General features: G+C 44.0%; 1 protein-coding gene across 3 annotated transcripts in view; it reads left to right on the forward strand.

The window, feature by feature from the left end:
- The first annotated feature begins 3,946 nt into the window (after positions 1–3,946).
- LOC134425236 (tropomodulin-2) overlaps positions 3,947–23,392 on the forward strand; it is a 34,987-nt gene continuing 15,541 nt past the window's right edge. Inside the window, exons 1-3 of one of the 3 annotated variants that reach the window (XM_063169694.1) lie at positions 3,947–3,963; positions 13,650–13,851; positions 16,059–16,215. In XM_063169694.1, the coding sequence (XP_063025764.1) occupies positions 13,726–13,851; positions 16,059–16,215 (283 nt within the window). In that variant the 5' untranslated portion in view covers positions 3,947–3,963; positions 13,650–13,725. Of the gene's footprint in view, positions 3,964–13,557; positions 13,852–16,058; positions 16,216–23,392 lie in introns of those variants that run through there. The other 2 variants (XM_063169693.1, XM_063169692.1) reach the window with 2 other exon arrangements.

Here is a 23,392-nt window from a genome sequence, read left to right on the forward strand (position 1 = left end):
AAACTGATTAAAACATACTGTACTTACTCTCCACAGGGCTGATGTGGTAAAAATGACGACTATTCATTCAAAGTATGTGGCTTGAGACAGAAATGTCTTCCTGCCTAGGGAATTCACATGGCCATGCCTTGCACCTTTCAGCCTGTTCCTGTTCCAGTGGCATAGCTGCCAGCTGGGCCCCAGACTCCAAACACCATCTGTTCTGTGTCTCACCTTCCACACCCACAAAATGAAAGTTGTGGTTCAGTTGGATATCTGCTGCAAATTAACTGGGACAGATAAGATATTTATTATTAGTGTTGCTACCATAGCAAATGCAGTGTCTAAATTGAAATGCATTTATTCAGGATTTATTGTGCTAAGGATGTAGAATGGTTCACAGGAAGCAAGTCTGGATGAAATAACAGAGGACTTGACAACATTGTTATTTAATGTTTTACTGTACCTCACCTTATAAAACAATCCAAGAAAATCCTATTACCTATCAAATCAATGCAACTAAAAAATTTCCAATCCAAATATAGTTGGGGATTGACCAGTTGAAATGCTGCTGGCCAACATTTTAAGGCTTGAACTATCAAGATCTTACAAATGGAGGCTGCTAACATAGATTGGTTTTCTTTCAAGGGCATTTCAGAAGTATCTCCCCAATTCAGTAATTTTACATTTGGGCAAGAGTAAATTATTTTCTCTACCCTAGGCCTGAAATTTGCTGATCAGGAATCGAACCAGGGGGTTTTATTTACAGGTCACTGAATTTGATCAGTATCTGGTCTTTAAGGGGAGAGATCAAAACATGCACCACACAGTAATCAAGTCCAGATGTTGTCTAGAAGACAAGCTCCAGTTCTAGCAGGAATTAATTAAGCAAAGTCTTACAAGCTGTGTCATAAGGAAACCAGATGAAAACAACAGCCCCTGTGGCTTTTTATTTTAAAAATGCCACAAACATTTTGAAACAACTAACCACATTTTGGCTACAAATAGTTTAGCAAAATAAAACCTGCTTTTGGGTGCCCCAGCTAATGATTTACTGGTACAACCTGCTGGCAGTAAGCCCAGTTTAGACAGAGTTGAAAAAATGCCAAACATGTACACTGCATTCACCACAGAGCCTTTGAAACAAACTGACACTGGGTGTAGGAAAGGCTGAGCCAGGAAATGCATTGTTTTGGGATCCACAGGATCCCAGCTCTCAAAGGCATCCCCCAGAGTGGAGTACATTTTTTTCTAGGGTAGTTGTCCCCTTATATGTTATATCCTTAGGGTGTTTACTCTGCCACTGCACTTCTTTCAACAGGTCAAACACATAAAAATAAAATTAATCAAAAGGCTAGGTGGGCAAAATGTTATGCAAAGGTTCTGCCAGGGAAAAAATGAGAGCTTTGGAGCCTTACCCTACAATCTCAGATGTACCAGCCTGGGAAATCCCACACGTGGGAAATATGGTCAGTGCAGGTGGCCACAGTCGTTTGATGTAAATGTATCACAGCAGGCATAGCCCATAAATGGGATCTCCTGCAGCCCAGACAGGGGATAGAGCTCAGATTCATGAATTGTATTGAATACATTTGTCATGTAATGTTGCAGTTTGGGAAGAATGAAGGATTATCTAGTACATCTGCATTTAATCTATTTACTGTGTATGGTTTTGTTGCTATGCCTCGTAAATACAGGTGACCTGCACCTTTTCTTAAACAGAAACTGATCATATTTCTGATTTCTTGAGTGCAAATTCCATGCATGAAGTATAAGGAAGGAAGAAACATGAAACCACAAAGAAGAGCAGAATATTGACTTCAGCCAAACTCTATACTCTTTGCAGACGATTGTTACATTTTTAACAGAAAGGGATATGGAATGAATTTGTCATCAGATATAAAGCATGCAGATGGGAAAGTCAGCATGGGAGAATTCATTTTCCTTCATATCAGCTTAATAAATACATTTTAAGGCGTGACAGGAAAATCTGAGTGAAAAAATTTGTATGAGTTTATCAAAAAGCAAACACCCTAATGTTAACTTTCACTCTGTGTAGATAGCATACATTTCCCTTTCCCAGTATTTGTATAATTATGAGTGACTCATTCAGGCCCTGATCCTACAGACCAAGATTAAATCCCAAAAGAGGTTTTGATCTGTGTCAATAATTAAATCCACATTTCTGTCTCATGGCTGAATGAGACCCATTTGCAGGGAAGCTTCAACCCCACCACCAAACCAACAAATTGCTCTACAGCCTGAGCCACCAAGTTACAGGGCAGAAGATTTCAAAGCAATTTGGTTCAGCTTGCCTGATGCTTCTGGGACTGAACAAACAAAATCACAGATGCAAGCCTTGTTTTCTTTGAATGCTTCAAGGCAGGGAGGGAAAGGGAAAGACTGCAGAATAAATGGATCTGATTATTTCCTATTTCTGTTATCTGATGATATTTTAGATGTTTGGCAAAAAAGCTGTTAACTTATGGCTGGATATCCCATTTTACGAGAAGTCTGAAGCAAGGAGGTTCCAAGCAGGTAACTGCAGCTTTGGAGGATTTTTCTACACTGCACATTATTGTGGATACAGGTGTTTTCCTTAGCAGCAGTGGCAAAACACCCATGGTAACCCTTCAGCCCCTCATATTAGCCTGAGTTTTCTGCTCTAAGTCTTGCCACAGACACCTGAAGTGTTTGGCGGGGTTCGGTGTTTCCTACTTGTACTTTTTTCCGTAGGAAAATTCAACTCCAGTGCAGCATCTGCTTCTTAACAAGGCAATGTCTTCTTTTCCTGCCAATGTGAAATGAAACTTAAAGACGTCCCAATCATTGGAACAGTTTTTCTGCTGCTTGTGACTCATCACTTAGTGCTCAGAACCAAGGGCCTCTGTTTAACTAAATCACAACACCCAGTGAAAGCATCCTGATAAATTAATTTATGGACATGCTTAATTAAAAGGGGTTCACTTAAATAATATTACTTCCAATTTCAACCAATGATTAACCTTACTATAGAATAATAGAAAAAATATAAATTGAGTTGCCAACACTAATTAACAGGAGAAAGGAAAAATATCAAAAATGGTCTCAGAGGTCAGCACCCTCTACTCCAAAAGTGGCTCCCTGGAGTGACACATCTTGGTTCGGGTGAGGGCCAGCAGGTTCTGCTGCAGGGCCTGTTTGGCTGGCTCGGTTGGCAGCAGGTGTTGAGAGGGGCAAACCGCGTTCTTCGGGATCAGCTGGCGACACGTGTGCCCGGAGCTGACCGGGTACCGCGGGCAGGGCTGCGCTGGGGCAGGGCTGTGCTGAGGCAGGGCTGTGCCGGGGCAGGGCTGGGGCAGGGCTGGGGCAGGGCTGTGCCCGGGGCAGGGCTGTGCCGGGGCAGGGCTGTGCTCGGGGCTGTGCCGGGGCAGGGCTGTGCCGGGGCAGGGCTGTGCCCGGGGCAGGGCTGGGGCAGGGCTGTGCCCGGGGCAGGGCTGTGCCCGGGGCAGGGGCGGTGGCCGCGGCTGGCAGTGCGCCCAAGGCACAGTGAGCGCTCTGTTGTCGTGAGCCACGCGGGTGACAGAAGGCTCAGGCTGCACCGTGCCAAGGCACAGGCGACAGGGACTGTGTGGGTCAGGCGGGACCTCACCTGCGGGCTTGGGGCGGACAGAAGCAGAGAGGGCTGCGGGGGGCAGGGGAAGGCAGGGCGGCCTGGCCGGGGGCTCCCGGGCCGCTGCTGCGGGAGCCGCCGCTGCTGGAGCCGCCGCCGCTGCTGCCGGTGCGGCGCGGTGCCGGTGCCCGCGGCGAGCGCTGCGGCCGCCGGACTACGAGTCCCAGCGTGCCCGGCAGGGCCGGGGCCGCGCTGCGCAGCCGCCGCGCCGGGCACCCACCTGCAGCCGCCGGGCTCGGGGCGCGGAGGGGCGCGCAGGCGGCGGCGGCGCCGGTCGGGCGCGGAGCGGCGCGCAGGCGGCGGGCGGCGGCCAGGCCCGGCCCCGCGGCGGGGTAAGGCGGCGGCCGGCGGGGCGGGAGCGGGGCAGCATCGCCCGCGGGGCTCCGCGGGGCTCCGCGCGCTGCGCAGCGGGCGCTGCGGGGCGCGGCGGGGGCGGCGGAGCATCCCCGGCGCGGGGCGCGGATGCGGGGCGGCCCCGATCCCACCCAGCCGCGCCCCGGGACCGCCGCGGGAGCCGTGCGGGACACGGCGGGCTCGGCCCCGCCACGCCCGGGCTCGGCGGAGAACGCAGCTTTGACAAGCGGGTGCGCGCCTGGTTACTGCGGAGCGCTCGCATCCTCCGGGTCACGCGTGGGAGGACAGAAATTAGATGGGCAGTTTAATAAAATACCTCAAGAAGGTGTTTGCGTGGATGGTGATGAGCTGCCCCTCCTTGGAGATCTCCTGCCTTTTGTATGTCACGGATGCGGCAGGACCGGCGGAGGGGGGCTCTGCTCCGCCGCCGGGCAGCGGGTCAGAACAAACGGGTCAGGAAGAGATCGCTGATTTAGAAAATTTAAGAACGTTTCCAAGGTCCTGAGGAGCAAAGTGTACCCTCAAAACGTGCACACTGGCATTAGAGATCGCATACTGTCATCTTCTAATTAAAAATAATCAGGGTGCCCTAGTTCAAGGTTTTGGTGGAAACTTTAGGGGAATTTCTTCTGCCAGAGTAAAAATCCACAGTTAATGAGAAGCATGTAAAGATAACTGAGAACTATAAACACCATAAAGTAAATGACAACTGGTTAGAATAACATAAGCATCCTGAGCTTAGTGACATAAACTTCTGAAAAAATTCTATCATTATTACTAATGAGACAAATACAGAAATTCATCAATATAAAATATAAATTTTAAAATAATTGGAAGAAGTAATTATGTTTTTATACCGTGAATGATACACTGTGTAGATCTATGCTTCTGAAAGTGTTTAGTAGAGGAAATATTCATCAAGTTATTGAGCTGCTTATTTGTAGCAAATAGGTTCAGTCTTTCAATTTCTTATATGAAAGATTTACTTTAAGTGATTATTCTCAGAACTATTATTTTTTGAACTTCCTCTGTTCTGCCCTTCACTCTTGGAGAGGGGAACATGCAATGGCAAAGAAACACCTGGGATCAGGTGGCCTGGTGCTGGAGGCATCACATCCCCTAATTCTTTGTGAGGGACGCAGTTATAGAAAACTGAACTCACACTCAGGGGTGTGCAGTGGTGCACCCAGTGGTATATTCAGTGGTGTCTCACTGAATTACACTGACAATATCTCAGTCCTTCCATGTTACTCTGCACTCATTTGCTGTCTAACAGCCTGCCTGCCTTTGTGCTGGTGCTCTACAATGTGCACATCTTAACTGCTTTCCACCATGGATATATTTAAATTTTTACTACTGGGTAAGAAAAATGAAGACATATGTGACTCATTTTAATGACTTCACCAACCTAAATTCCTAATGTGTCTTTTTCCCCATTTATCCAGCTTGGTTGTATATCTGAGTTAGCCAGTAGCCTCTCTTATCTTGATGATCTAAATAATTTTGTTCAAAGTAGTGTGCTTTGCTCTCTTTTGCATACCTTTTCTTCCTTCCTCAAATTAGCATTATTTCCAGTATTTTACAACTTCTGGCAAGCAATGTTCATGCATTTCTGTAATCTGTTTTAGGGGTTTTTTTTGGTAGCATTGCTATATTATTGAGCCTCCTAGTTTGATGGCTTCCTGTAATTGAGTGTCCTTTTGACTGGGAATGAGGTGGCTGTGCAGGGTTTTGCATCCTGTGGCCACAGATATTTGTACATGGTGGGTTCATAGTGGGGGGAATGCCCAAGTTCTGTTTACTGACCACAGCACAAAAGTTTAGTGGTGGCTTCTGTTTAACAAAGGGATTTGGTCATCGTTATTTGGTGCCCCAGAAATCTGTAAACTTCGTTTTTAAATCCTTCTTTCAAAGAGCAGCTGGGACTGAGTGTCCAGCTGCTATGCTAAAACAGGGAAATCCGAGAACAGTGGTGACAAAAAGGTAGCACTTGGTTTGTTATCTGTTGGCAGCACAGGTGGAACAATGCTGCAGTTTATGTTACCCAGTGTCCTTTTTTCCTATTGATGTTTCCAACATGTGGGAAACAAACACTGCTGTTGTTGTTTCCTGGGTTGGTCTGATGTATTTCACTGTAAAAATAAAAAGTTAATTTCCAGGTAATTCCTTCTCCTGTTTGTTGTTTCAGCTGTCGGGATGTGCACATCCTGCATGGTTTCTGGCTTTGGTTTACAGATAAAATGCAAAAAATGTTGGTAGTTATCATGTCTCTGTGCATTGTAAGGAGAAAAAGCTGCTTAGGAAAGATGCTAAAAGAGGTTTATTTAGAGGGTACCTAGCAGTGGTCATGATTCAGGATCTCAGTTCTGCAGTCATTAGTACATGCTCTTACCCAGCCTTTGGGTATCTCTGCTGTGTTTTCACTTGGCCTATGTTATTAATTTAAAAGATCCACTTAAATGTACAAGATGTCCATGGAAGAAGGGACCCATAGCCAAAGGAAAAGCTGAACAATGCTTGACACTTGGAAGATGGTTCCATTCCTTATCTTGCCACAGACTTCCCTTTTGACCTTGCACAAGGCGTTTCTTTCTCCTGACAGGGCAGTGGAGATGCTCTCGTGTGGCTGATGGTGTTTAGGGCGCCACAGCAGCTGGTTCCATGTAAATGTGACCAGTCAAGGAGGATCCAGAACCTGGCCTTGGACTTTCCAAGTGTGCCTCTGTGCAAAGCTGCAGGTCTTCCTCCCCCAGTGTGTGCTCTGCTGTGCATTCACGGTGGGTGTGCTGATTAAAGGATTACAGTTCTTCAACCAACACAAAACTGGGAACTGAACTGGGTGAAGACACCTCCTTGTGAGCGTCCCAGCTGCTCCTGTAATGTGTGTGATCCATGTTCCCTGGGAACCACTGAACCGTGGGCTGCCGTGTCACAGAGGGGACATGTCAGCTCTGGGGCAGTGCTGACCAGGGGTGCGGATCTTTACCTGTTCCAGGTAAATCAGCACCCGGCTGCTGCCAACCTGCAGAGTCTGGTCGTTATTGAAGGGGGTTAAAATATCATTGGTGCCCACCAGAATAATGAGGCCATTTCCTTCTCCTTTCAATCTTGTCCAAGGGAGCATCAGTCAGGCAGCCTGGTAGAGCCAGGGCGTTCCTGTTCACGTCACAGTGAGCACACAGATGACAAATTGAGGGTGGAGCTGCCACTTCACCGTCTCTCTTGCCTGTATAAAAGGACTCTGCCCTCCAGGACTCCCAGCCTGCACTTCACACCGCCCTCAGTTTCAGACAGTGACTGGTATGTCTTTATCTTGGAACAGCTAATTAACATTGCATAGATTTTCAAACCATCATTAAGTTCCATAAACGGAAGAACCTTCCAGTGCTACAAAGTTACCAGCTGCAGTGAGCAGAAAGATTGTTTCATTCATTTGTAACTAAACTTCACCCCTCTAGAAACAACGGGGAGTGTTCATCTGCAAGAGACAGGACAGACAAACAGGTCTCGTGTTTTCCTGTGCTTGATGCATCACTGAAATGTCAGACCACCACACAAAATCCCACCAATGTCTGCAAGCTTAGCTTTGTTCTGTCATCCTCTTCTTGGAAGCAGGAATTGAGTGATTTAAAGGTTGGATTTTCTAAGTAAGACTTAAATCATCATATGGTCCCTGTATAATTAGTCATTATATGTTTGTCTGGAAACAGTTCTAATGGTTATGATCTAAAAATATCATGATACCCAGAAACAAGCTATAAATTCATCAGGCATTGTAAAGAAATACTTCCTTTCCAGGACTCAATTTCATGTTTTGAGTGGTTATGAGTAATACCACTAATGTTATTTTAGAAACAATCAGAAATTGGTCATTATGTAACATTCTGCTTCAGTGGAAGAAGCGTGAATGTTTCATCTTACTTTAATCACAAGGGAAAAACCTTTCATGTTACCTCAATCAGAGGGAGTACATCCCTTTATGTCTTCTATAAATAACAGTGCTTTCATATGGATAATTTTGCAATATATGTGGTGGTTATTTTTTTAAAGGGCATGACTGAAGTCCCATTACAATGAATTAATGTCTCACATTTTATTTGCATGGAAGTTATTAATCCCCATTTAAGCAGCCAACTGTGATGTAAACTATAGAGTAGCATAAACATTACCAAGGTTCAGAATGCCACATCCAATTATCAAGTGGAGTTTTTCATCACTGAATGATTATCCTAAAATTTCAGGACTAGTCTAATATTAGGACAACATAATTGTTAATTATTCACTGCTCTCTGTATAGGACTGAACCAGTTGCTGGGAACAGAGCATGAAGTAACCCTACATTAGCTCTGGAGAAAAGCAGCATTTTAAATGTAGGGATTTTAAATTCAGGGATTTTGAGGGATTCTTTGCTGCAGCATGACAAAGGATGGCAGCTGGGCTGGGCACAGGAGAGGTTTGGCCCCACTGACTGTCCCAGGGCCAGCCCTGAGGCAGTGCCAAGTGCAGCTGGGCTCTCCCCCCTGCCAGCCCCAGAGACACACCCTGATGAACCCAATTCTGCAAGTCCTCTAACAGGTGATTTGCTCTGATCCACCAAGGGATCATGCCATGTCATGAATGTAAAAGGCTTAGAAAAGGTGACTGGACTGGAGCACTTCAGTACTCCTTATGTTCTGAAGTATTTTTTGGGAAACAGACAGAAAAGTTGGGGGATTCCAGAAGAGGAAAGAGAGGAAGAGTACTTTTCTACAGATCTCTCTTCCATTTTGTACCTATGTGAATTTCTTTGACATGTCTGCTGTGTCTGCATCAGGACCTGTAGCCAATTCTATTCACATCCTGCACACACAAACCCCGGTTCTGCAATGCTGTGTTCTGCCACACTTGTGTTCTGTGCTGGCCCTAATGCATTCCTCCTAACTTTTCTGAGATTCATGAACCTCCTACTGCAAAACATCATCTCCCAGCATACATCCCCCACATGTTCATGGTTAGAAAGTACATTGGTGCATTTGTCTTGCCTTTTAAGTATAAAAATTAAAAAGGAACCTTATTTATATGCCAGACAATGGAGTATTTCTGATATTCCCTGCGTGGCACTGGGTTCAGTGTGCTGCTGAGGGCACTCCCTTGCCTGGGCAGCATGGGACAATCATCCTCCTTCTACTGAGCATCTGCTTGTGTTGCACAAATACGGCTCCTAATCATAATGGCCCCAATCCTATTTATTTGGTCCAGTATCAATTTAACTTGGGATTAATTCCACCTGGTTTTTATTTTCATGTTTAGCTCCATGAGTCTATTTAAAGAAAGGGAAGATTTTTCCCACATTTACAGGTCAGTTTTACAACTGTTTTTCAAAACACAAATATCCACCACTGTGGATACAGGGATAGTTTAAAAGAGGTCATGCATCAGGATTTCCTTTCTAAAGGTCAGTTGCTGTGATTTGCAAAAATGAGAGCAATTTGTCAAGCTTGATTATAAAAAAATACCTTTTTTTCCCAATAAAAATGCCAAGAACTCTATTAATAGATTATTTCCCATTCATCACATCTCTCTATACTTCATAATGCACATTGTCATGCAGCTTCATTCTTAGCTTATACACACTATCAAACCTGGAAATTCACATCCTCAGTATCACAGTCTTCTCCTCTCTGCAGGACCCCAGAGACTGATGTTTCTCTGAGTGTGTAGTCTGTGTTTTAGATAGCAGGAGTGACCTGAAGTGCATTTGTAGCTGCTGGTCCATAGGAGATTCTACAGTTCAGGGTGTTCCAACACTTACTAAGGGATCTAAGCAGATGCAAGGGGGACCCCTGTGACATTCAGCATCAATTCAGCAGAAGAGTGATTCACTCTCTGAAAGAAACATCTGTATCAGCAGTAGAAGATTACAACAGTGTTATGGTATCAGCAGAAACCACAGCTTGGCTCCTCTGCAAAGCCCTTTCAGAAGTGTATAAGCATAACAAAAAAGTGCTTAAGAGCACGGCAAGGTGCAGAGGGGCTGTATCACAGCAGGGGTTAACTGCACTGAGCAGCAATGATTTTATGTAGGCTGACTAATGACACCTTTTTTTTCTTTGAAAACATGTTTTGAACGCTGATGTTGCCAGGAATAGGTGAAAAGCTGCCCCAAATTCCACTGTATGTATTTCTTTCTTTAGAAAGGAATCAGGAATACAGCAAGAGGTTCTTTGAAGCTCACTGTGGAACCTCTGTGCTCCACAAGGGTTTAAAAGGAGCACATGGGTGGCAGAAATGCCTCTTCCAGTTCTGTCCCATCCAGAACAAGCACAGGTCTCACCTGTTGGGCTTTGCTGTTTAATTGTGGGGCTTAGGCCCAGGAGAAACTGAGATGCTCCATCCTGAAACTCAGGGGAGAAAAACAAATAGGATGTGTGCTCCCCCATTCCTTCATCTCTTTCACTCTTCCCAGTAAGTTTGAAGGGAAACTGCTCCAGTGTTATCCATGCTCCCTCATCCTGCTTCCCCCAGTGTCCCTAGTGCAGTGTGACATTCAGGAGTGGGTTGTCTCTAGGTTGGACATGTCCCTTGTGCTGTGTGACACCTGATCTGTTTTATATGCTCAAAATAGCAGCAGCAGGGAGCTCTGGGTTAGAACTGCTTTTGTAACTAATGGAAGCTTTCATACAGTGATCACAACAAAGCAAATCCAATGGATGGAGTGTGCAAGAAGTAAATAGTTGTGCACACTCAGTAAGGAGCTGCACAGGCAGCATGTGGCTCTGTTTACATACACAATATTAACAGTATCAAATCCAATTAGGGAGGTGGAGATCCTTATCATCACATTAGACAGCAGTTTCCAGTGTGTGAATCAAGAGTTCAGCATTTCCTTCCCAGTCTGCCTGGTGCTGAATTGTTGGGTTTATCTCCTCCCTTGATTTGTGGTTCTGTGACTCTGGTGAAAGGTCAACAGAGAGCATAAACCCAGGAGTGAGCAATGGGTGTTCCTATGCAGCAGAGTGAAAGCTCCAGAAAAGCTTTACTGCTTTCAGGCATTGTGGACAAAGAAATTCCCTAAGCTGTCTTCTGCTTTTGTTCAGTCACAAAAGAGTAGGATTCTGTTGTGAAAAGGAAGATATTAAGGGAATTTCTGTTGCAAATGTGTGCAGGCAAGAAAAGCACAATTTCCATGCACTACCAATCTCATAGGGGTTATTCAACACAGTTCTTCATGCCACCAGAGAAGTTAGGCTGGTACATCTGTAACATCTGGGTTTAAATTTCTCTTTGGGGTATCCCTGCTGGACATGGTCAGACACCTTCTCTTCTTACTTAAAAGTTAAAATAGTGAGAGTTGTCACCTGTCCAAAGTGTCTCCTGGCACACCTTCCCTTTATGGCTGAGCAATTGGGCAAGTCACAAAGAATTTGGGGTGCACACAGTCATGGGTTCAGCTTTGCAGACCTCACAGAAGCCCTCGGCTCCATGGCCCTGCTGATCCCAGTGCCACAATTGCTGGCTGTAGCCCTGCAGGGCTGCACCTCTGAGGGAGAGGTCCTGGTTCCAGGTGTCCTGCTGACCCTCAGCCAGGGAAACTGCCCTGGACTCTTACAAATTGCTTTTCCTACAATATTTAATTACCCTAGCCTTGCGATTACATTTCTGTCCTTTCCAGGGATGTGATTAAACTCTAATAAAATAACCATTTTACTTAAATAGTTTTAAAAAGCTGTAATCCCCTAAAAGAATTTTTTTATCTCAGTTAATGACTGCTAGCTGAAATGTTATATTTGTAATGAGTTTATCCAAATGAACTTAGAGAAAGGCACTTGATGCCCTAGGGCAGGATGTTGTACTGCAGCTCCATTTGGTTTTACAGTTTAAACAAATTATAATTTTAAAATAAAATGCTTTCATTATTTAACAAGTAATTTTGATAAAAAATTGCTTGGATTAAACACATATTGAACTAGATTTCTTCTTAATCACTAAGTACACAAAAACATTGGCTCCTTTGTATACTGGTTTTGGTCAAAATATCCCCCACACTCATTGCATATGAGGAAATTTTGGTATTATAAGTATATTTCACAACAGTTGTAACTTTGTTAAACATCAGATGCTTGACTACCTCCCTAAAACAAACTCTTAATTTAAGAATGCTTGAATTCTATCCTGACATGTGGAGTGGCTTGATGATGATGTCATGCTAGGAAAACAGCAGCCACAAACAGAGCAGGAATAAGGAAAAAAAAGAAAATGTATAGGCAAAATAATGATTCTTCTTGGAATAGGATATTTAAGTTACCAGTCAAGGCTTTATGTGCCTTGCAGTAGTCACAGAATTGCAGATATTTCAAATTTGTAAATCCACTGATTATTCCTTTCCCTTTCAATAGGTTGCTGATTTCTAGTATTTTTGATAAATATAAAAATGAAATATGTTTTAATATTTAGTACTTAAATAGTGAAACTCATAAGTAAATGAAATATTTTCATTTGGACTTGGAATAAAAGTAAAACAAAAATCAGGCTTCCAGCTCATATGACAAACAACAGCACCCACATGGATTTTATCAGCTTATGACAACTAAACACCTGGCCAGAGGAAATTAGGGTTGGGGTTGGTATATAAATCAGTGGTAGGTGCCATTGGCTGGTTTCCATATCAACCATAACTCTGAAATTTGAATTCAAAAACTCATCTGTGAAACTGCCCAGCTAACTGTGTCATTGGGAGAGTGCTGGTGCTGCTGCTGGGGGAGCTGGACACTCCTGGGAGGGCCTGGAGCACACTGAGAGCCCCAGCTAATGCTGCTTCTCATCATAAGTTAGTTCTCTTTCACTCTGTCCCTTTACAGGCTGGTTCTGGTTCTGGAATTTGCTCTGGACAAGAAAAAAAAAAAGCAAGTAAAGACAGAGAGTCCTTTGTCATATTGTCATATGACAGATATGATGACAATGACTGTTGTGGACATGCAAATGGGATCTTCTTGTTCCCAGTCGGCTGGGATCATCTAACAAGGAATCATGTTCAAATTTTAAAAAGAAAAGAGTTTGTGAAATACTAACTTGTTATTTTTTTTTCATGTTTTTTCAAGTTTTGAACTTCTGCAGGTCTCCCATGTAACAGACTGAATTACAGATATTGTTTTGAGCTATAACTGGCATCTCCTCACTCCAAGAATTTTGATTATATGTGCTATCATTTGTATCTGAAGTAAGACTAACTACCAGTGTACCTGACAGATGCTTAGAATGTGCCAAAAAGTCAGCCAGGATGATGTGGGTTAGCTTTCAGCCACCAGCAAAGCTGGGATGAGATAGAATCCCTCAAGGCATAACGTTTTGGTTTTTGTTTGTCACTGTTGGACTGTTTGTGACTCTACCACTTTCCTTTGCTTCTGGCCAAAAGAGCAAACAGATACTGTTTCCAAGCAAATGAAATAAAGCAGCTCTATTTCTATGAAAAAGGAAGAGTTGCTAATATTTTCCTTATCTGTGTCTCAGAGCTGCTGCTTGCTCTGCCCCAGGACACTGAACCCGTCCTGGCTGTTCCCATCCCACAGCCCTGTGCTGTGCCAGGACACGCTGCTGCTTTGCTTGCTGTAACAAGTGTCACTGTGACCCTCAGCTTTCCAGGGCTCTCAGCTCAATGGAGATGCTCACAATGGTTTATTGTTAGCAGGGAGTGTGGCTGGAGGAGCTGGGCACCCCTGGATGGTTGGAATCCTGAGCAGCAGCAGAGCAGCACAGCAGGAGCCATGTCGCTGCCCTTCCGAAAGGAGCTGGAGAAGTACAAGAACATCAACGAGGATGAAATACTCAGCAAGCTCTCAGAGGATGAACTGAAGCAGCTAGAGCATGTTCTTGATGACCTTGATCCTGAGGTGAGTGATGAGAATTGCAGCACTGCCTGTTAGAAATGCCACACACTGCAGGATTTTTAATTTCTATTCTGTGACAGTGTGCTCTAAAGTATGAGCAGCTCAGCTGCAGACATTTTGGTTGTATTCCTGCTGTGATGTGCTACTTTTGTAAAAATCACTGTGCTCTTGGTCTATTTAGACATGAGCTTGTCTGCAATCTAAATTTTTAGTCATGTTGGCACACTGCAACAAAATGAGAAGCTTTTTATGGCTGCCATTTCTGAGCACAGCAATAAACAAACATAACCTGTGTTTATGGAGATCGGCTCTTTTGAACTTCTGAAAGCTGTTGACTGTGTTGTTCAGCACATATATTTTTAGCTGAAGAGAACATGTTTGGGTATGATCAAGCAAAACAGAATTCAGCTACCCAACTGTCATTTTCCAGAGAGTAAGAATAATTTGGATTATATCTATCTATCTATCTATCTATCTATCTATCTATCTATCTATCTATCTATCTATCTATCTATCTATCTATCTATCCATCTATCGCCCCAATTATATATATATATCCCCAATTTTTATATATGTGTAAAAATTATTATATTTACATAGTAATTGAGAAATTGTCACAAAGAATTTAAAGATCTCTGGTCTGGTCTGAGAACCACTTGATCCTACAATAACGAGGTTACAGTCACAAGTGTGCAGGGAATTGTGACTGTACCTACTCAAAAATATTCAAACTGATGTAGAAGCTTGAAAACTGGTAGGTAAAATGTTCTGTCTGGAGGCAAAATGAATTTGGAGAAACACAACAGAATTACAGCTTCTAATTCTATAGCACCGTTTTGTCTGGAAATTAATGGGAACTTTAGTGTTCTCTCCCACCATGTTGCCACTTCCCACACTACTACCACTTCTACATTTTCTGGTATTTTCAAGTATCTGGCATCTCAAATGGAGACACAGAAAACCATTAAAAAAGAACACCAGCCAACACAGTAAATCAGGCCATGGTGCATTTGTATTTATGCTACATGTGTGCAGTGAATTTGGAGCACTCTGGGCACATTTGTGCATGCACAGGTAAAATAACTGGTGACTTGAGTTGTTCACTGGATGTGCTCAGAATTGCCTGTGTATTTGCCATGGATCAGATTTCCTCTGCATGTTCTGGCCAGTGAGGAAATGTTCCTGAGGTACTCTGGGGCACCTTCAGCATGTTGGTATTGCTGCATGTGCACTGCATTTCTTCTTGGAATTTCCTGGACTGAAATGTGGGGACCTCATGCATATTCCCATGTTACAGGATGCAGGTGAAATCACAGGACCCCACAGCTACATCTTGAAAGTGGGAATTATCTGCTTGCTTCCTCATACTCTGAATAGCTGAGGTCTACCTCATTCACCAGTCTCTTTAGTGCATGCCACTCATTTCTGAAGTCTGAGAGACATCTGCTTTAGAATGAAAGGAATTTTGTTTTCAGTGAGAGAAAAATGGAAAAAGAGTAAAGGAAATTTACAGAAAACATAGCCTGGTTTATATCCCTGGACTGCAAACTGGGGTTATAATGACTTTACTTAGTTCTTCAGTGGTCTGACTGTGGATATGGTTAATACAAATATTAGTGGGTGTGGTTGTGTTCACAGGGATCCCAGGTCAAGGGAAGAGATGAGAATCTTGACTCTATGTTTCAGAAATCTGACTTATCATTTTATCATATATATTATATTAAAAGAAGATGATACATTAAAACTATACTAAAAGAATAGAAGAAAATATTTCATCAGAAGGCTAGCAAGGAATAGAAAGGAATTGAATGATAATAAAATCTTGTAACTAACCAGAGAGTCCGAAACAGCTGGACTGTGAGTGGCTATCAATTAAAAACAACTATATGAGACCAATCACAGATGCATCTGTTGCATTCCACAGCAGCAAATAATTATTGTTTATATTTTGTTTCTGAGGTTTCTCAGCTTTTCAGGAGAAAAAAATCCTAACGAAAGGATTTTTCATAAAATATGTCTGTGACAAGTGGGTAGTAAGTCAAGAGCACCGAATGATGTGCTGGGTTTTGTGATTACATTTAGGTAATGTGTGTTACTGCTGTCACCCAAGAGCATTATGCAAAGCATGAATTCACTTGCAAACCCCTGAGATGAGGTGTGGAGCAGAGTGTGCAGCTGCCTGTGTCCTTTCCCTGCCCTGTCTCTCACAGAATGCCCTGCTGCCAGCGGGATTCCGGCAGAAGGACCAGACCACCAAAGCCGCCACAGGCCCCTTCGACAGAGAGCGCCTGCTCTCCTACCTGGAGAAACAAGCCCTGGAGCACAAGGACAGAGAGGACTTCGTGCCCTTCACGGGGGAAAAGAAAGGTACTGGCCATGCTTTGGGCAGCAGACAGACAAACAGAGTCCCTGTTGTCTGTTCTTGCAGTGTGCTGGGCACCAGAGCTGGGGCTCTGCAGTGCAGGGCGAGGCTGCAGTCAGAGCTGGAGCTGCTGCAGCAGAAGGGGAAGGGCTGGTTCAGCTGCTCCAGTGTCTGCATCACTGCTCTGCAGACCCATGGCCTGTCCCAGTGGCAGCCCCGTGGTCTGTCCCAGTGGCAGCCCCGTGGTCTGTCCCAGTGGCAGATCCATGGCCTGTCCCAGTGGCAGCCCCATGGCCTGTCCCAGTGGCAGCCCCACAGCCTGTCCCAGTGGCAGATCTATGGCCTGTCCCAGTGGCAGCCCCGTGGTCTGTCCTAGTGGCAGATCCATGGCCTGTCCCAGTGGCAGATCCATGGCCTGTCCCAGTGGCAGCTCCATGGCCTGTCCCAGTGGCAGATCCATGGCCTGTCCCAGTGGCAGCCCCATGGCCTGTCCCAGTGGCAGCCCCATGGTCTGTCCCAGTGGCAGATCCATGGCCTGTCCCAGTGGCAGCCCCATGGCCTGTCCCAGTGGCAGATCTATGGCCTGTCCCAGTGGCAGCTCCATGGCCTGTCCCAGTGGCAGATCCATGGCCTGTCCCAGTGGCAGCTCCATGGCCTGTCCCAGTGGCAGCCCCATGGCCTGTCCCACTGGCAGATCCATGGCCTGTCCCAGTGGCAGCCCCACGGCCTGTCCCAGTGGCAGCCCCACGGCCTGTCCCAGTGGCAGCTCCATGGCCTGTCCCAGTGGCAGCTCCATGGCCTGTGCTGGGTTAATGCCCAGATTAACTGGGGGTACAGCACCAGGAGCACCAGTGCAGCCAAGGGCTCGGGCAGCAGCTCCCTGCTCAGCCAGTGCCTCTGGGTGCACTCAAGCACAAAGGCGCTCTCACCAGCCCCACAGGGTCTGCTCCCTGTTAAGCACTAGGCCATGCAGGGGTGTTGAGTGGGGGAGGCATTCAGGAGGAAACACATAAATGCCTTTCTGAGTGAATCTTGCTGTACGTAACAGCTCAGGGAATACTGTTACAAAAAAATAAGTATTTTTCCACTTGTTTACTATCACATCTGGCAATGCTATTCATGCAGACACTTTCCCTGCTACCCTTGTCCTACAGCTACAGGAAAAAAAAAGGGGAAAACCAGGAAAACCTAATTCTAATAATTTAAACACTAGTAGGATAACCTCAGGGCAGGAACAGTCATAATTTAAACAAACAATATTCCTTTAGTACCACTAACTCCTTTTCCTTGTTTATAAGAAGGGGACAAAAATGCTGGCCTCAGGCAACCCCTTCATTCAAGAAGGAGCTTCCTAAGTCTGGGTCCATTTCTGGCTATATAATGCATTTGCCATTATTTCAATGGGATCTGCTTAAGGGAAAGCAAATACTTCAAGAAACTCAAGGGCAGCATTTTTTACATTACGTACAATTACCAAAGATGTAAAATGTTATTTATACAACATTTCATAGGCCAGGAGTTGTTAGTATCATTACATTGTGTTCTCAGTCTTTGAAACAATGATTTCAGTCAGATGAGACATTTTTCAGCTAGATCAGATCAATGTGTCATTTTTCTATGCAGCATTTTCTTTAACCTATTTTTTGCCCCATCAAAATGCCCACACACTGCTCTTCAGAGGGCTGATGGTGAGCCCCTGACATGCAGTGACAGGGCAGAGATCCTGCCAGTAGCAGGAGAGGTCAAGCACACACTGTGCAGGAAGGAAAGCACTTTACTGCAGTATGGATTTATTGCCAATTGTTTTCAGTCTCCTACTCATGCTGGGTCAGAGCAGTACAAGTCACTGCCTGCAGGCCCCCAGGTATTTATACCAATGCCTCCAGTCATGTCTCACCTCACTGATATTTACAGATTTATGGTTAAAATTTTTCAGTTTTCACTGTATTATATCTGAGATCTCCAGATAAGGCTGAAACATCAGTTCACAAACCCCAGCAGTGTATGGAATGGTACATACCCATAGGACTGGCCCTTGATCTGTACGAAATGAGTCCCTGCATTGTCCCTAACAGAGGTACTGTATGAGCTGGGCTGTTTATTCCATTTCAGTTTTCCTTTGATGAAGCTGGAGAAACATTCCTACATTTGCTTCCAGATGCCCTTAAAGTGCTTATGAGTTCTGCTTATTAGTTCCTGGTGTCTCTGGTGTGGAAATGCCACTGCTTTGCAAGCACAACCAACCATACATTTCACTTCCCCCTGAGCACAGAGTGAATGCAGCCCTCCTAGCATTTAAAGCTGTTCTTAATTTGGCTTTTGATTCACTGTGTTCATTTACTTCAAAATTACAATTTCAAGAATTATTACAATTATGAGGTAATGACAGCATTTTAGGCCACAGGAATTATTCCCTTAACTTCCTCTTTGTACAATACAAATTCATGACAAAATCCTCAGTATCAGCTTTAGCAGATTAAGTCAAATGAAAACAACCATGTGTTCTGTGATTTCTGCAGTCATTTTACAATTATAATCTAAACACACAGAATTATACTACATTTTCTTTGAAGTCAGAGGCCAAATGCTATGAAAATACCCTTTGTTTCTTTGTTGGTTAGAAATAACTGAATTAATCTGAGATCTGATGAGGTCCAGTGCCTTGACAATTGAGTGCACAGTGTCATTTTTGTGCTGCTTTAAGGGAACTGACTTTGAGAACAAAGTTGTTTATTTTGAGTTTGGCATATCCTAAATTGGTACTGGAGTGTGAGTCCTGCTGCCCCTCTGTGGCTTGGCAGGAGGTGTCCTACAGAAACACCACCAATGCAGCAAACTTGCAGCAATGCAGCCCTGAGCCTTATAAAACATATAGCTGCAATCTGCAACTGCCAGATGCGCTGAAATCCTCCCGTGGGTTCTCTGACAAACCTGCTAATTGGCTGCTAATTGGTAAAACGTGATGGATGTTCTACAAAGTCCACGTGTGGCTATTCCTGGATCTTAGAATCTATGCTTGTAACTGCAGTGTGACTCATTTTGACACTCGCAATTGAAAACAAAAAAAAACCCAGGATGGCTGTATTAAAATATAAATTACTTTTTTTTTTTTTTTTACACTTATAAGAAGATATTTCCCATGCAAGGGAACAAAGCAATCCTGAAAGTCATTTTCAAATCTGATGCTACATGCTAGATGCTTTAATTGGAGAATGATTAGTATTCTTCCAAAGCTCAGTAATTAGTTCAGGAAAAATAATTTAAATTTCTAAAATGTGTCCTCAGAAGAATTCTAAAGAAGGATATCTCTTGAGGAAAATCTTATTTCTCATCTGCACGTTGATGGTCTCTAAGCTGTATTTACAGATTGGTAAATATTTATATGATTATATTACATAGATTTCTGTTAAATTATTTCTTTACACTCGAAATGCACTGTAATGTAGCCGTTCTGTAAATAATTCCAAATTAATTTGAGGCTATTTCTGCTAGTTAAAAATTAAATTCTCAAGCAGCTCTAAAATGCATCCAGTTGTGTATATTTGGGAGGAATTGATGCCAAATTGCCATTTGGTGTTTATGACCTAAGAATATTTGTGTGTCAGTAGGATTAGAGTATGTTAAGTGTTGTTTGAACTTTTGTCAGTGTTTTGTACTATGATATTTGTCTGCCACTTAAAAAGCATTTATTTTTTCAAGTTTAGGAAGTGGGATGCTTCTATTAAATGCAAAGTGACATTTCTACCAGTTCTTACAGTTACTATACAAAGCTAAAACTTGGAAATTCACTGATGAGCTGAAAAGAAGGTGGCATTTAAAATATCCTCCTTCCAGACCAGCATGTGGTACATGATGATTTTTTATCAACTGTCATTTTTTTTATCTACTGTTATTTTTTTATCTACTCTGATGATTTTTTTATCTACTCTCTTTTTTGTTGTGAATATTTTATTAGAGAGTTCTTGACCCAGAAGCAATACCAAGCAGCTGCTGAAGGACAAAAACTCAGTTGCCTATGTTGGTCTCTAAATGCTGAGCAACCATAAGGTTTTGATTGTCCTAGAAACAAGCTAAACCAAATTCCAGAGCTGACAGGGATATGCGGAATGGTTAAAGCACAGGAAATGTTAAATATGAGCCCCAGACAAGGAGGGCTGATTGTGCAGGGAATTGCCTTGTTTTTGATTGTAATTGTGGTTTCAAGAGGTTGGAGATGTTTGGCAAAAACAATCAAATGTATGGAATGCATTAGGGTTTTGGGCCTCTGCCACATTGCAGCTTGGTGGTGTACTTCATTAATTGCTGTACAAAAAGGATTTAAGCCTGCATGGGAGGGATCTCACATTTCAGTGGAGACCCAAGGTTTGCCCAAACCAGGGCTGGAGTGATCACAGGCTCACACCCAAAGCTGGCCACTGAGAAATGTTTTCAGGCTGCTTTACCCACATCCTCCCTAATGCAAGTCAGGGCTGGGCACTTCATTGGAATGCCCATTGTGTGGCTTGACACCATCTGGTGGCTTTCAGGAGCTCTTGTGCAACACAGATGTGTGTCAGTAATGAGCAGTGTAGGCAGAGTAAGGGCTGATAACTGGGCCATGGTGATGGGCAGTTTGTAAGTGTTTATTTTGTGTATTTTGGATTTGTTCCTACTCAGGATAGATGTTCTAGAAACCCTTACATAGAACCTGATGGTCTGTGGAAGTTACTTAGGGGTGTACTTAAGTCCAGGTGACTCACTTGACAGATATAGCTGGGACAGGTGGCTATCAGACTTCCATCACTGAAGTATCATTTTCATGTTCATGAATGATCCAGGAATAAAAAGAAAAGTGGGGAACATGAGGGGCAGTGCAGACACAAAGTATTCCAGAGCTCTGTCAGTGCTGTTTTCTCTGTACCTCAGTCTGACCTCAGCTTGAGTCCTGCTGTGGCACAGACATCAACTGGGAAGAGCATTTCTGCTTTCTTGCAGGGCTTCTCTGAACTGTATGGTACTAATGAAACACAATTTAAAAAAGTTCTTCTGTTGTGAAATGTCATTAGCTATGAAAGGTTGCTTTAAGGATTGCTGTTTCAACCCTTCACAACTGTCCCTGTTTTCTACATGGTCTTCTGCTCCTTGCCAAACCATTTCATTTTGGATCCCATCCAGTTCTCATCAAAGGCATGGGAAAACTTCAGTGGATTGGGCTATTATTATTTGTGGCTAGAAAGGGAAGGGGAACATGCTTGTATGTGATTAAATACTAACATTTTCAGCTGATTGATAAAAGGGAAAGGGAAGAAAGTACCAGAGAACTTTTGGCCAAACCTGTGTTTTCAGTTGCTCTGGCAGAGGCCATCCATGTCGCATGTGGTGCTGTGCCAGGCAGAGTATCAGCACACAGCAGCAGTAATAAGAACAGTCATTTCCAGAAGGTCAGAGTGTTAGAGTGGATGCTAATGAGTTCCAATCCCACTGTGTCCAGCAGACTGCTTTCAAAAGTTAGGGTTTAATACAGAGACACATTTCTTGGATTGACATGGCAGTCGTTTCACCCCCAATGCCTAAATGGTTTGTTTAAGTTTTTGCCACCTTTTTCCTATTCTTTAGGGCTTAAATTTAGAGCTGATGTTTGTCTCTTAAGGCACTGAAAGCATTGCTGACCGTAATGCCTCTGGCCAGTGCCTTTCACTGCTTGCTTTTCTAAGACTCTCTTTTAGTCACTCACGACTTTGCCAAACTTGCACAGTTCACAGTGAAATTTCCCATGCTGAGAGGCTGCCTCGAGTTGGAGTTTTGGAAAGTGTCAGCAAAAAGGACTTAGCTGCTTCCAAGAACAAGATTAGGAGAAAACACATTGTTTTATCCATCTAGAGCAAATTTTTCCAGCTGATTTTTTTTATGACCTGCAGTGCCTCCATGCTTTGAAGAGAAGACTTGAAATGGAATCCCCAGGGAAATATACTCAAGTCTGGCATCCTCAAAATATTGTGCTTTCTTGTGCTTCCAGTTTGTTGTAGCATTCTGCAAGCATTCCCCCTGCAGTGAGTGCTGCTCCAGCTCATGTGGCAGCTCAGCAGTGCCCAGAGGGACCTGGCATGGCTGGGCTCTCAGGATGCTCTTGAAATTCTCATCTGAGAGGAATTTCCTCCATGTCACACCAGGACCAAGGGCAGGGAGGCTCCCTCCTGCTCTGACCGACCTCCCCTCCCTTTGTAAGGGCACTGCAAAGGAGAAAAAAGAGCAAAGAGCCTGCAGAGAGGCTGGGGCAGAGGTGGAGGGGGGTTTGAGGAGCTGTGTGAATATTCCAGGATGAAGGATTAGATGTGGCAGCTCCGGGGAAAGGAGCTGTAGAGGAGAGCAGTGGTAAGGAAGGGAGGGCAGAAGAAAGGGAGGTGGTGGGAAGGGTCAGGACTCAAAGATTTTCAAAACCAGGAGATGTAGGGGATGGGGAAGGCACAGGGGGCAATGAGGGGCACAGGGGGCAATGAGGGAAGGAAAAGAGGAGAAGAATGTGCTGGGTAGGAGAAAAGAGGCCAGAAGGGAACATAACTCGTGTGATATTCAGCTCTGCCCACGTTTCAAAGGTCTTTGGTGTCCAGGAGGACCTGAAGTGCAGTGGCACAGTTTGAGTTTCTTCCTCCTCTAACACCATTCCACATCAGATATGGAGCTTTCTGCTGGATTGGTCGAGGGAGAATCCAGGAGACTGGATTACTAACTTCTGATAATCCATGTGAGGGTCTGAAGAAATTCTGGGCTTCCTTCTGATTTAAAAAAGTACAGGTCGGCTTTAGTTTATTTTTGTTTGAGCCCACATACTTTCCAGGAGAGCTCTTTGAAGGGTTTTGCTGCAGTGACAGCATCACAGCATGCTGATCAAAGCCAAGGATACTGGTGCAACTTGAGTTCACTTTTTGTGTTTATGCACAATAGATTTGACAGCTTTGGAATGCATATCTCTGCAGCCTTCCTAGTCCATTGTCATAGTTTCTAAGGCATAGAATATGCTGACACTAATCCAAGAGCAGCAGAACAACAACAATTATGATACTGCATTTTTATTACTGCTGGTGTTCAGCTTCATGCTTACTTGAACGTGGCATGTTTTCTTCTTCATAATACAAATTTATCCTTGGTAAGAACTAATTTAGCTCAATTTTTATAGAATATTTGTAGGGAGGTGTTTAAGAAAGC

Source organism: Melospiza melodia, chromosome 15 (assembly GCF_035770615.1).
Source record: "Melospiza melodia melodia isolate bMelMel2 chromosome 15, bMelMel2.pri, whole genome shotgun sequence".
In the NCBI taxonomy this organism is placed as follows: Eukaryota; Metazoa; Chordata; class Aves; order Passeriformes; family Passerellidae; genus Melospiza; species Melospiza melodia.